Here is a 14,565-nt window from a genome sequence, read left to right on the forward strand (position 1 = left end):
GCTAAAGTGCCTGGGTGTGCCTCTCAGGCACCACAGCTGCTGGCTGAAAAAAGGCATTACATTTGGGAAGTGCTTTTCAATGAATGACTCATAACATAGGAACTGTATGAATAAAGCTGGTAAATTCACCTAAACATAAAGGGAAAAATAGCAAGGCCAAAATTACATGTATATATCTGGTATTGTATAGGGCAGGAAGATCACTTGAGCCCAGGAGTTTGAGGCTGCAGTGTGCTGTGATCATGCCTGTGTACAGATGCTGCAGTCCATCCTGGGCAACATAGCAAGACCACATCTCTTATAAAAAATTACACGTACATAAACAAAATTTAAAATTCAGAAAAACCAGGGAAAATATTGTGACTCATGTCACAGACCAAGGCTGATCTTTCTCATAAAGAACTGTCAGAACTTAATCTAGGGGAAAAAAGATAACTATTGCAAAAATAATGATTATGGAGAGACTACTTTCAAAAAAGGAGATATAAATGATTTTCAAATGTATGAAAAGATGCTCAGCCTCAAGGCAGTGAGGTCAGTTTTTTCTGATCAAATCATCCAAAATCTTAGTATATGTCTTTCAGGTTGTTCTTTTATGTTCTTTTGAAGTCTAAAAACGTATAGTTTGGTTTTACATGTCTCTTAAGTATCAGGGAACCCACCCCCAATATTTCAACGTAGGTTCTTTCTATTTTCGCTAAGGGTTGGCCAGCTGAGAAATAAAGAGAAAGAGTACAAAGAGAGGAATTTTACTGCTGGGCCTCCAGGGGTGACATCACATATCGGTAGGACTGTGATGCCCACCTGAACAGCAAAACCAGCAGGTTTTTATTAAGGACTTCAAAAGGGGAGTGGGTATACGAACAGGGAGTAGGTCACAAAGATCACATGCTTCAAAGGGCAAAAAGAAGAACAAAGATCACATGCTTCTGAGGACAATAAAGATCACAAGGCAAAGGGCAAAGCAAAGATCATAAGGCAAAGGGCGAAATCAAAAACTCCTGAGAAGGGTCTATATTCAGCTGTGCACGTATTGTCTTGATAAACATCTTAAACAACAGAAAACAGGGTTTGAGAGTAGAGAACCCGTCTGACCTCAAATTCACCAGGGTGGGTTTTTTCCCCACCCTATTATGCCTGAGGGTACTGCAGGAGACCAGTCCTTATCTCAGCCGCATAGGAGAGACACTCCCAGAGAGGCCATTTATAGACCTCCCCCCAGGAATGCATTCCTTCCCCAGGGTATTAATTATTAATATTCCTTGCTGGGAAAAGAATTTAGTGATATCTTCCCTACTTGCATGTCCGTTTATAGGCTCTCTGCAAGAAGAAAAATATGGCTCTATTCTGCCCAACCCCGCAGGCCATCAGACCTTATGGTTGTCTTCCCTTGTTACCTGAAAATCGCTGTTCTCTTTTTTTTCAAGGTGCACTGATTTCATATTGTTCAAACACATGTGTTTTACAATCAATTTATACAGTGTAACACAATAGTGGTCCTGAGGTGAGGTACATTCTCACCTTACGAAGATAACAGGATTGAGAGATTAAAGACAGGCATAAGAAATTATAAAAGTATTATTTGGGAAGTGATAAATGTCTATATTAGAATGAAATCTTCACAATTTATGTTCAGAGATTGAAGTACAGAAATTGTAAAAGTATTAATTTTGGGAACTGATATATGTCCATATTAAAATGAAATCTTCACAATTTATGTTCCTCTGCCATGGTTCCAGCTGGTCCCTCCATTCGGGGTCCCTGACTTCCTGTGCGACACTTAAGTTTCTTGTAGGTATTTTATTGTTTTTTCTACTGCTTTAAATTTGATTTCGTATCATAGTTTGTACCTTGCCACCTTTATTGGACTTTCTTATTAATGGTAGTAATTTTTCAGTTGGTTTCTTGACTTTTCCATGAATTCATTTTATAATTTGCAAATAGTGATAACTTCCTTTTCTTTTTTCTTTTTTTTGAGATGATGTCTCACTCTCACCCAGGCTAGAGTGCAGTGGCGCAATCTCTGCTCACTGCGACCTCCACCTCCTGGGTTCAAGCAGTTATCTGCCTCAGTCTCCGGAGTAGCTGGGATTACAGGCCCCCACAACCACGCCTGGCTAATTTTTTGTATTTTTAGTAGAGATGGGGTTTCACCATCTTGGCCAGCCTGGTGTTGAGCTTCTGACCTCGTGATCCACCTGCCTCAGCTTCCCGAAGTCTGGGATTACAAGCGTGAGCCACCACTCCTGGCCGATAACTTGCTTCTTGACTTATTTTTCAAATGCACAATAATGATAGAGATCGATAATGTCTCTTGCAAGTACTCAGTTTATTAGCTTTTTAGATAGATATAGATTCTTAGGATGTTCTGAATAGTTTATTTTTCCTTTTATAACATGAACAATAGGCCACTTCAGTAATTCTAGATGTTTGTGGCACAAAGTAGTAAGCGTTCAGTAAATGTTGACTATTCCATGTTTTTTGCCTTTGTAAATACTGTTTTTTCAGACATCATCTTGTTAGTGAATCCTCTTTTCCTGATCAATGCAAAGTGGAATATTCAGTTTTTTTGTGCCACCACTATTCCATGACATACGTCTGGTATAGTGTTAGTTTTTTCGTGGTTAGTGTTTCCTTCCAGACCATACATGTTCCTTGTGGGAAGGAGTTTTCTTTTCTTTTCTTTTCCTTTCTTTTTTAGAGATGGGATCTTACTCTGTCACTCAGGATGGAGTGCCGTGGTGCAGTCATAGCTCACTGCAGCCTCAAACATTTGCTCTTAAACTCGTCCTCCTGCTTCAGACTTCCAAGTAGCTGGGACTACAGGCATGCACCACTATGCTCAGTTAACTTTTTAATTTTTTGTAGAGATTGGGTCTCACTGTGTTGCCTAGACTGGAGTTTTTTTTGTTTCTTTATGGTTTACTGTATCAGAGGGGTTCTGTAAATATGTATCTGATGAAGCCTAGATTTATTTTTTGTAAAACGTGAATTTTATAAATATCTAATCTCTTCATTTCATAGTGTATTGAAATGTGCTTTGAAATATATCAAATATTATACCACATAGGATATGTATGTATATATGTACATATATATGTTTTAGCATTATATTTATAATTATGAATATAAATAGAATAATTGATTTTTATTAGGTATATATTCCTTTTCTGATCAATATCAGAAAAGTTTGCTGTTGACTTTTGATTCTACCAAGATGAAATAGACCCATTCTGGCTAGGTTTTCCACCTATTAGAATGGCTATAATAAAAAATAGTGGCAATACCAAATGCTGGTGAGGTTGTGGAGAGAGTGGATCACCAGTACATTGCAGGTGTACAGTAAAATGGTACAGCCACTCTGGAGAGCAGTCTGGTGGTTTCTTAAAGACTAAACATGCAATTACCATATAACTCAGCAACTGCATGCTTAGGCATTTGTCCCAGAGAATGAAAATCAAGTTTAGATAACATCTTGTACACAGATGTTTATAAGCAGCTTTGTTCATAATAGCCCCAAACTAGAAACAACACAGATGTCCTTCAGTAGGTGAATGATTAAACAAACTATGGTGCATAGTATCATGGTGTACTATTCAGTAATAAAAAGAAAATAAATGTTGATAACTTAGATGAATATCTAGGAAATTATTGTGAGTGAAAAAAGTCAATCCTAAAAGGTTATATAGTGATTTTATTTATATAACCTGTGTGTGTGTCTGTGTGTGTGTGTGTGTGTGTGTGTGAGAGAGAGAGAGGGAGAGAGAGAGAGAGAGAGAGGAGAGAGAAAGGGAGAGAGACGGAGACAGAGAGAGATAGAGTTTCACTCTTGTTGCCCAGGCTGGGGTGCAGTGGCTCAATCTTGGCTCACTGCAACCTCTGCCTCCTGGGTTCAAGCAATTCTCCTGCCTCAGCCTCCCCAAGTAGCTGAGATTACAGGTACCTACAACCACGCCTGGCTAATTTTTTGTATTTTTAGTAGAAATGGGGTTTCACCATGTTGGCCAGGCTGGTCTCGATTATATAACATTTTTATAATGACAGAATTACAGAAATGCAAAACTGAGTAGTGGTTGACAGAGTTCAGGGATTGATATGGGGCCAGGAGATGGTGTAGCTATAAAAAGGTAATACAAGGCATCCTGTGGTGGAATTGATCTGTATCTTGACTGGATCAGTGTCAGTATCCTGGTTGTGTTGTTATAGTTTTGCAAGATGTTACCATTGGAGGGACTGGGTGATGGATACAAGAGTTTTCTCTGTTATTTCTTACAACTGTATATGAATCTAATATTATCTCAAAATAAAAAGTGTAATTAAATACAATATTTGGTCTTAAGTGTTTTAAGCACCCTGCTCCCAGAGCTCTTAGCATGGCAAAGGAAGCACACAGAAACATTCCTGTTACTTATAAGTTTTGACTTTGTGTTTTGCATTTTAAAAAATTTTTTGTTTTCATCAAATACCCCAGGAAGTTATACTTTTATAAAATATTATTTCAGGTCTTATTTTCCTGGTTTTCTTTTGTGCTCTAGTCACTTTCCTTTTTTTATATAACTTAACCAGTTCTACTTTTTCTTCTCGAACCCAGAGAATGTTAGTGAGATTGTACATAGAACTTTAGGTAGAAAGATTTGACGTAGACATTGCTTTTCCTATCACAGAGTTTTGTGTATTCGTGACTTTGGCAAAATTACACGCATAAAATTGTATTCTGATAAATGACCATATAAGGAGATGATATTTATGTGCTTTCTTTTTCTTCAACAGAAACTACCACATCTAAAAGCACCAGTGGGCTTACAGACATAACATGGAGTTCCAGTGGAAGTGATTTGTCGGATGAAGATAAGACACTTTCTCAATTACAGAGAGATAATGGACATTGCTCTAGAATAGACAGATTTTGTAACAGGAACATTGTATGTCCAGAAGATGGGACTAGTGAAGGTAAATTGATAATTTTGTTAGAAATCCAGTTTCTGTTAAATATTGGATTTAATATTGGAAGAAACTTACATTCCTTTCTACTATTTATCATTAACATTCCACCTATCAGAATGGCTACAATAAAAAATAGTGACAATACCAAATGCTGGTGAGGTGGTGGAGGAACTGGATCACCACCAGTACATTGCAGGTGTACAGTAAAATGGTACAGCCACTCTGGAAAAGAGTCTGGCAGTTTCTTAAAGAATAAGCATGCAATTACCATATAGCCCAGCAACTGCACCTTTAGGCATTTGTCCCAGAGAATGAAAATTAAATTCCTTTCTAATAGGATTTTACTGAGTCCCACCCTCTATGGTAAACACTTCAGAAACATTTTCTTGTTTAATATTTCTCAAAACAACTCTAGGAGATAGGTATTACAGATATTATTTTTATAGTTAACAACTTAAGCTTGGACTGATGGAATGGATTGGGATTCCATTTTAGGTCTCTTTGCTCCATAGCCAGTTCTTTCACCTTCTACACAGTGCCACACCCACGCTGCCTTCTTCCCAACCTGTTGGGTAAATACTGTGACAACCAGTGTGTGGTAGAGGTGTAACGTACTGACAAATTTCTGTTCAGATGACGTTTTATATTGTGTCATGTTTTAGACAATTGAAAGCAGAGTTTCTTATCTTTGACACTCTTGACATTTTGGGCCAGATGATTCTTTGTTATGGGGAGTAGCACCTTCCTCTGCCTGTAGGATATTCTGCCGTGTCCCTTGCCTTTACCTGCTAGGTAAAGGATCCCAACCACAGTGATGATAACCAAAGATGTCTCCAGATGTTGTCAAGTGTTGCCTGAAGGACAAAAATCACCCCTAGTTGATAACCACAGATGTAGAATTATGGAAATCATGTTCTTTTAGAATTTTTAAAATATACAAATAATCTATAGAGTATTTAAATATCTTAATGTTTTCAAAATAAGCTTGTGACTTTTAACTCTTGACAGATCATGTTAGTTATCTAGGGTTAGGTTTGTACAGAGACAGCTTCTCGGGAGGGTAGTTAAATTCTTTTGGCCACTTTGTATGTCATTTTGGTAACTATTAATTCCATTGACATTTTAGTAGTTACCAGGTGAAGTGGTATTTTAAGATTATATATAAGCTGATAGCAATTCGACCATAGTAAATGAAATTTGTTGTTACATAACTCTTGGTTTGTCTTCATACATTTCAGAATGCAAAGTTTATGCTTTTTATGGGTAAATGGTATGGTTTGTGCCTCCCAAAGTGCTGGGATTACACATGTGAGCCATCGTGCCCGGCCTCCCTTCCATTTGGTTTTTACCAATTGTCTAAAAGTTTTTATAACTTTTGGAAAATCTCTTAAATTACTGGAGATCCAATTTCCTTATCTGTAAAATGCAAATATAAGTGTAATAGTAGCAGTCTTCCTGTTTTTTAAAAGTTTTGTGACCACAAAAGTTTTGTGATGAAAGCCCCAGTTATTTCATAGCATGCATCACATTGCAATATGTATTAATCTGGGCTACTTCAGGCTAGGGATGGTGCTGTTTTCTCTCTTGTATTTATTTCGTATTTTGAGTATCTTGAATGGTGTGATGGGCTCTTTTTAGGCACTTGCTTTGTCTAATGAATGAAGGTGTGAATGAATGAACGAGTGCTGCAAAGATGTGTGATACTGGCGGCAGCTCTGAGGGCACTTGTGTTTTTCCCTTGTCTGTCCCTGGCTTCCTGTTGGGAAGGTTCAGCAGCCTGGAAAATCTCTAATGTGTTCCCCTGCCTGGCTTCCATGACTAAATTTGATGTTAATGTGGGAAGCAGTTGCCATTATGCATCTGCTTCTCTCAGTGGTGGCTGGACCTTCAGTCTGTTAAGATCATTATAGTGGCTGTTTTTTTTTAAGAGATGAGGTCTTGCTCTGTCACCGAGGCTGGAGTGCAGTGGATCATAGCTCACTGCAGCTTCAAACTCCTGTGCTCAAGCAATCCTACTACATCCTCTTAATTATGTTTAGTGAAAAAGTCTAGCTGTGTAAGAAAGGAGGAAAAAATAACAATACATAGTTTATTTGCTTAAACATGCTGGAGAAACTCTACAAGGATACAGAAACAATAAAAGTAGTTAAAGTTGGAGTTGGGGTAAGATTTGGGAGAAACAGTGATTTAAGAGTAGAAATATACTTTTCACTGTCTACATTTTTTTTTTTTTTTTTTGAGACAGAGTCTCGTTCTGTTGCCCTGGCTGGAGTTGAGTGGCACGATCTCGGCTCACTGCAACCTCCACTTCCCAGGTTCAAACGATTCTGGTGCCTCAGCCACCTGAGTAGCTGGGACTATAGATGTGCGCTACCATGTCCAGCTAATTTTTTGTATTTTTAATAGAGACAGCATTTCATCTTGTTGACCAGGCTGGTCTTGAACTCCTGAGTTTTGGCGTTCTGCCTACCCTGGCCTCCCAGAGCTCTAGGATTACAGGCATGAGCCATTGTGCCTGGCCCTAAATATGTTTTTTAAAATTACTGAGTGATATGGATAACTACTAAGAATAAAGGAGATTTAAAAGTGAAAGATTTAAGGAGATAATTAAGCAAGTTAAAAATTGTTTTTCTTAGGTGAATTACAGTGTGTTGACTGGGAGATTGACAGTGACAGGTCAGAGGCTAGTGACTGTAATGAATTTGAAGATGACGAGGGTGCTGTGGAAATCTCAGACTGTGCTTCTTGTGCAAGTAATCAGTCTTTGACAAGTGATGAGAAGCTATCAGAACTTCCCAAGGTAAGAATGAATTATTTCAAAACTTTTAGTCTCTGTATAACATTTGCTAATCATAGCTGTTTTGTGTGTGTGTGTGTGGTGTGTGTGTGTGTGTGTGTGTGTATTTTCCTGTCCTTCCTCAAGAACAACCACTTTTGACTCTTAGGGAATTCTTTTCTTCTTTACTCACTTATCTCTAAGTAACATGCTTGTGCTGTACTTCTCAACATGGATAAATATTGATCTGTCTTCTCGCTCTCTTCCGACCCTCACTGCACACTGAACTTTTTTTATCCTACTGTTCTCCCAGTGCAGATATATCAAAGTTTGGTTAGATTATATTCAGCAATTTACACAATTGTGAATAAATAATATTGATAGCCAAGGGAAATATTATTATCCTTTGCAACTATTTGCTTTCCCTAGACTTAATAATCATTTTGGTTTTTGTTCATCTAGTTTTACTTATTGATGGAAAAAAATACTTTTTCATCATTGCCCAGCTCTCTTGTTAAGATTTTCAGACAGCAGGCATTCTGTGAGTTTCATTTTTTTGGAGAACTCTTTCCCACAACCTCCTAGCTGCTCCAGTTTGAACTCAGTGTCCTCTCTCCTTTCGCAAACATTGTCACCTGGACTTTGCTATCATTCTGGGAATTTATTGACCTCTGTCCTGTATTGTGCTCCTTTATCCAGGATTTCATGTTTTCCTCTTTCTTAGTTTTCACCCTGTTTTGGTTGAACACATCTTACCATAACTTTCTGAGGAATTATTTGGTATGTCAGGAGATGCTTTTGTCATATTTTGATGTGTGATTGAAAATTTGTATAGAATTTTTAGGTTGGAAATAATTTTCCTTCGAAGTTTTGAAGGCATTGCTTCATTATCTTAGCTCAAGTTGCTGTCAGTAACCTTGAAGCTATTCTCATTCTTGACCTTTTAAGATTTTTCTCTTCATTACTGGTTTTAAGCAGTTTGATTGTGATATGCCTTATGATTTTTCAGTTGGTGTTTGTCAAGCCTTTTGAATCTATGGTGTTTTGGGGGTTCCCCAAGACCACCTCCAGGTTCAGCAGTTGACTAGGAGGATACACAGGACTTAGCATATAGTCATACTCATGGCCATCATTTATTACGTGGAAAGGATACAAAAATAGGGTGAAAAAAAGGGTGTAAAAAAGGATCTTGCTGTGTCACCCAGGCTAGAGTGCAATGGTGCGCTCATAGCTCACTGCAGCCTTGATCTCCTGGGCTCAAGTGATCCTCTCACCTCAGCCTCCAGAGTAGCTGGTCCTACAGGCATGTGCCACCACGTCTGGCTGATTTTTGTATTTTTTGTATAATGTGGTTTGCCATCTTCCCCAGGCTGGTCTCAAACCCTTGTGTTCAAGGGATCCGTCCACCTTGGTCTCCCAAAGTGCTGGAATTGCACGTGTCAGCCACCATGCCTGGCCAAAAGAATGCAAATTTAAATCAGCAGTCTTCCACGAGTCCTCTCCCAGTGGAGTCACACAGTATATGCTTAATTCTTTCAGCAAAATGTTTAGATGACATGTGTGAAGTGTTATGTACCAGGCAACTCATTAGAGACTCAGAGTTTTTATTAGGGACTGGTAACATAGGTACCCTCTCCCTAGAATCTACCCAAATTCCAGACTTCAGAAAGAAAATGGGTATTCAGTATAAACCATATTGTTTGCACAGTTTAGGCACAGTGACCCACCATTATTTATCATTTATGGAATGATGAAGATTCTCCTGAAATCTGTTTTCAGAAGCTAGGCAAGGACCAGCTTTGCAAGCAGGGTTTTCTAAGGATAGCTACTTCAGGCCAACTATGTTAACTCTTTTCTGCATATACGTGAGTTTGTAGTTTTCATCACATTTGGTAAGTTTTTGGCTTTTACTTCTCAATAAATTTTTTTTTTGACTCCCCTTTTCATTTCCTCCTGTGACTCCAATTACACGTATATTAATTAGGCTGCTTAATGTGTCATGTCTCATTTTTGCTGTCCTTGTTTTGTCCCCTTCATTTTGGGTGGTTTCTGTTGCTACATCTTCAAGTTTTTTTTAATTCTTTTTTTAAATAACTTTTTAAAAATTCTTCAGTATATTCTGCAGGTAATACTATAAGTGTGTTGGTCATCTCTGACATTGTAGTTTTCATTTCTAGAAGTTTGATATGAGTCTTTTTATATTGTCCATGCCTTTCCTTAACATGTCATACATTCTATATTTTGAACATAGAGTATATTTATAATAACTTTTTAATGGCTATTTTGGTAAATCTATCTGTGTCATTTCTGTGTCTATTTCGCCTCCTTATGGGTTGTATATTTCTGCTTTTTTGCATGCCTATACATTTTAAAATCTTGTAAAATTCAATGCACTATTATTATAGTCATCATTCTGCGTATTAGATTACTAAAGCATATTCCTTCTGTCTAAATGAAATTTTGTACCCTTTAATCAGCATCTTCCCTTTCCCCATCCACTTTTCTCTCCCAGCCTGTGGTAACCAACATTCTACCCCAATTCTATTAAGTTCTACTTTTTTAGATTCCCCATTTAAGTAAGATGATGCTGTATTTGTCTTTGTGTGCCTGGCTTATCTGAGTTAACGTAATGTCCTCCAGGTTCATTCATGTCGCAAATGATAGAATTTCCTTCTTTATTAAGACTGGATAGTATTTCATTGTGAAGATACACTACATTTTCTTTTTTTTTTTATTATTTAGAATATTTTATTAGTACCATCAATTTTCAATTATTAGTAATAATGGAAGCAGAATCCATGTGGCTATCTGAGCTTCATAGATAACATCCAAAGCATTGATATTCAGATTTTTCTTCATCCTCTTAAGACTTAGTCTTTTACTTATATTGATAACAAGTAGAAATAATGATTTGTGTTACACTCTGCTTTCTTTCTGATGAGAGGACTGAAAAGGACAGGTGGAAATTGGCTAATCTGTACATCTAATAATTGTAAACATTGATCACAATAATAGAAAGTCTTTGCCTTACCTCATTTCACTATTCTTGTTTCTTATATTTATGTGTGATATTTGCTTTTTATCTTTATCTTTTACTTTAGCTTTATCACTTGGACTTCATGAGCCTCTCAGTACTAACACAGATTTTTTTTTTTTTTTTATTATACTTTAAGTTCTAGGGTACATGTGCATAACGTGCAGGTTTCTTACATATGTATACTTGTGCCATGTTGGTGTGCTGCACCCATCAACTCGTCAGCACCCATCAATTCATCATTTATATCATGTATAACTCCCCAATGCAATCCCTCCCCCCTGCCCCCTCCCCATGATAGGCCCCAGTGTGTGATGTTCCCCTTCCCGAGTCCAAGTGATCTCATTGTTCAGTTCCCACCTATGAGTGAGAACATGCGGTGTTTGGTTTTCTGTTCTTGTGATAGTTTGCTAAGAATGATGGTTTCCAGCTGCATCCATGTCCCTACAAAGGACGCAAACTCATCCTTTTTGATGGCTGCATAGTATTCCATGGTGTATATGTGCCACATTTTCTTAATCCAGTCTGTCACAGATGGACATTTGGGTTGATTCCAAGTCTTTGCTATTGTGAATAGTGCCGCAATAAACATACGTGTGCATGTGTCTTTGTAGTAGAATAATTTATAATCCTTTGGGTATATACCCAGTATTGGGATGGCAGGGTCATATGGTACATCTAGTTCTAGATCATTGAGGAATTGCCATACTGTTTTCCATAATGGTTGAACTAGTTTACAATCCTACCAACAGTGTAAAAGTGTTCCTATTTCTCCACATCCTCTCCAACACCTGTTGTTTCCTGATTTTTTCATGATTGCCATTCTAACTGGTGTGAGATGGTATCTCATTGTGGTTTTGATTTGCATTTCTCTGATGGCCAGTGATGATGAGCATTTTTTCATGTGTCTGTTGGCTGTATGAATGTCTTCTTTTGAGAAATGTCTCTTCATACCCTTTGCCCACTTTTTGATGGGGTTGTTTCTTTTTTTCTTGTATATTTGTTTGAGTTCTTTGTAGATTCTGGATATTAGCCCTTTGTCAGATGAGTAGATTGCAAAAATGTTCTCCCATTCTGTAGGTTGCCTGTTCACTCTGATGGTAGTTTCTTTTGCTGTGCAGAAGCTCTTTAGTTTAATGAGATCCCATTGTCAATTTTGGCTTTTGCTGCCGTTGCTTTTGGTGTTTTAGACATGAAGGCCTTGCCCATGCCTATGTCCTGAATGGTACTACCTAGATTTTCTTCTAGGGTTTTTATGGTATTAGGTCTAACATTTAAGTCTCTAATCCATCTTGAATTAATCTTCGTATAAGGAGTAAGGAAAGGATCCAGTTTCAGCTTTCTACTTATGGCTAGCCAATTTTCCCAGCACCATTTATTAAATAGGGAATCCTTTCCCCATTTCTTGTTTCTCTCAGGTTTGTCAAAGATCAGATGGCTGTAGATGTGTGGTATTATTTCTGAGGACTCTGTTCGGTTCCATTGGTCTATATCTCTGTTTTGGTACCAGTACCATGCTGATTTGGTTACTGTAGCCTTGTAGTATAGTTTGAAGTCAGGTAGCGTGACGCCTCCAGCTTTGTCCTTTTGACTTAGGATTGTCTTGGCAATGCGGGCTCTTTTTTGGTTCCATATGAACTTTAAAGCAGTTTTTTCCAATTCTGTGAAGAAAGTCATTGGTAGCTTGATGGGGATGGCATTGAATCTATAAATCACCTTGGGCAGTATGGCCATTTTCACGATATTGATTCTTCCTATCCATGAGCATGGTATGTTCTTCCATTTGTTGTGTCCTCTTTGATTTCACTGAGCAGTGGTTTGTAGTTCTCCTTGAAGAGGTCCTTTACATCCCTTGTAAGTTGGATTCCTAGGTATTTTATTCTCTTTGAAGCAATTGTGGAATGGAAGTTCATTCCTGATTTGGCTCTCTGCTTGTCTGTTACTGGTGTATAAGAATGCTTGTGATTTTTGCACATTAATTTTGTATCTTGAGACTTTGCTGAAGTTGTTTATCAGCTTAAGGAGCTTTTGGGCTGAGACGATGGAGTTTTCTAAATATACAATCATGTCATCTGCAAACAGGGACAATTTGACTTCTTCTTTTCCTAACTGAATACCCTTGATTTCTTTCTCTTGCCTGATTGCCCTAGCCAGAACTTCCAACACTCTGTTGAATAGGAGTGGTGAGAGAGGGCATCCCTGTCTTGTGCCAGTTTTCAAAGAGAATTTTTCCAGTTTTTGCCCATTCAGTATGATATGAGCTGTGGGTTTGTCATAAATAGCTCTTATTATTTTGAGGTACGTTCCATCAGTACCGAATTTCTTGAGCGTTTTTAGCATGAAGGGCTGTTGAATTTTGTCAAAGGCCTTTTCTGCATCTATTGAGATAATCATGTGGTTCTTGACTTTAGTTCTGTTTATATGCTGGATTATGTTTATTGATTTGCGAATGTTGAACCAGCCTTGCATCCCAGGGATGAAGCCCACTTGATCATGGTGGATGAGCTTTTTGATGTGCTACTGAATCCGGTTTGCCAGTATTTTATTGAGGATTTTTGCATCGATGTTCATCAGGGATATTGGTCTAAAATTCTCTTTTTTTGTTGTGTCTCTGCCAGGCTTTGGTATCAGGATGATATTGGCCTCATAAAATGAGTTAGGGAGGATTCCCTCTTTTTCTATTGATTGGAATAGTTTCAGAAGGAATGGTACCAGCTCCTCCTTGTACCTCTGGTAGAATTCAGCTGTGAATCCATCTGGTCCTGGACTTTTTTTGGTGGGTAGGCTATTAATTGTTGCCTCAATTTCAGAGCCTGCTATTGGTCTATTCAGGGATTCAACTTCTTCCTGGTTTAGTCTTGGGAGAGTGTAAGTGTCCAGGAAATTATCCATTTCTTCTAGATTTTCTAGTTGATTTGCGTAGAGGTGTTTATAGTATTCTCTGATGGTAGTTTGTATTTCTGTGAGGTCGGTGGTGATATCCCCTTTATCATTTTTTATTGCATCTATTTGATTCCTCTCTCTTTTCTTCTTTAGTAGTCTTGCTAGTGGTCTGTCAATTTGTTGATCTTTTAAAAAACCAACTCCTGGATTCATTGATTTTTTGGAGGGTTTTTTGTGTCTCTATCTCCTTCAGTTCTGCTCTGATCTTAGTTATTTCTTGCCTTCTGGTAGCTTTTGAATGTGTTTGCTCTTGCCTCTCTAGTTCTTTTAATTGTGATGTTAGAGTGTCAATTTTAGATCTTTCCTGCTTTCTCTTGTGGGCATTTAGTGCTATAAATTTCCCTCTACACACTGCTTTAAATGTGTCCCAGAGATTGTGGTATGTTGTATCTTTGTTCTCATTGGTTTCAAAGAACATCTTTATTTCTGCCTTCATTTCCTTATGTACCCAGTAGTCATTCAGGAGCAGGTTATTCATTTTCCATGTAGTTGAGCGGTTTTGATTGAGTTTCTTAGTCCTGAGTTCTAGTTTGATTGCACTGTGGTCTGAGAGACAGTTTGTTATAATTTCTGTTCTTGTACATTTGCTGAGGAGTGCTTTACTTCCAATTATGTGGTCAATTTTGGAATAAGTGCGATGTGGTGCTGAGAAGAATGTATATTCTGTTGATTTGGGGTGGAGAGTTCTATAGATGTCTATTAGGTCCGCTTGGTGCAGAGATGAGTTCAATTCCTGGATATCCTTGTTAACTTTCTGTCTCGTTGATCTGTCTAATGTTGACAGTGGAGTGTTGAAGTCTCCCATTATTATTGTATGGGACTCTAAGTCTCTTTGTAAGTCTCTAAGGACTTGCTTTATGAATCTGGG

At 37.9% G+C, this 14,565-nt stretch overlaps 1 protein-coding gene across 5 annotated transcripts in view; it reads left to right on the top strand.

The window, feature by feature from the left end:
- The window catches only part of SPIDR (scaffold protein involved in DNA repair), a 499,470-nt gene that overhangs the window by 41,454 nt on the left and 443,451 nt on the right, over nucleotides 1-14,565 (top strand). For 4 of the 5 annotated variants that reach the window (XM_033203530.1, XM_033203531.1, XM_033203528.1 and 1 more), the window contains 2 exons: nucleotides 4,771-4,950; nucleotides 7,581-7,744. In XM_033203530.1, coding sequence (XP_033059421.1) covers nucleotides 4,771-4,950; nucleotides 7,581-7,744 — 344 coding nt within the window. Of the gene's footprint in view, nucleotides 1-4,770; nucleotides 4,951-7,580; nucleotides 7,745-14,565 lie in introns of those variants that run through there. The other variant, XM_033203533.1, reaches the window with a different exon arrangement.

This window comes from Trachypithecus francoisi, unplaced genomic scaffold (assembly GCF_009764315.1).
Source record: "Trachypithecus francoisi isolate TF-2019V2 unplaced genomic scaffold, Tfra_2.0 Lachesis_group7, whole genome shotgun sequence".
NCBI classification, from domain to species: Eukaryota; Metazoa; Chordata; class Mammalia; order Primates; family Cercopithecidae; genus Trachypithecus; species Trachypithecus francoisi.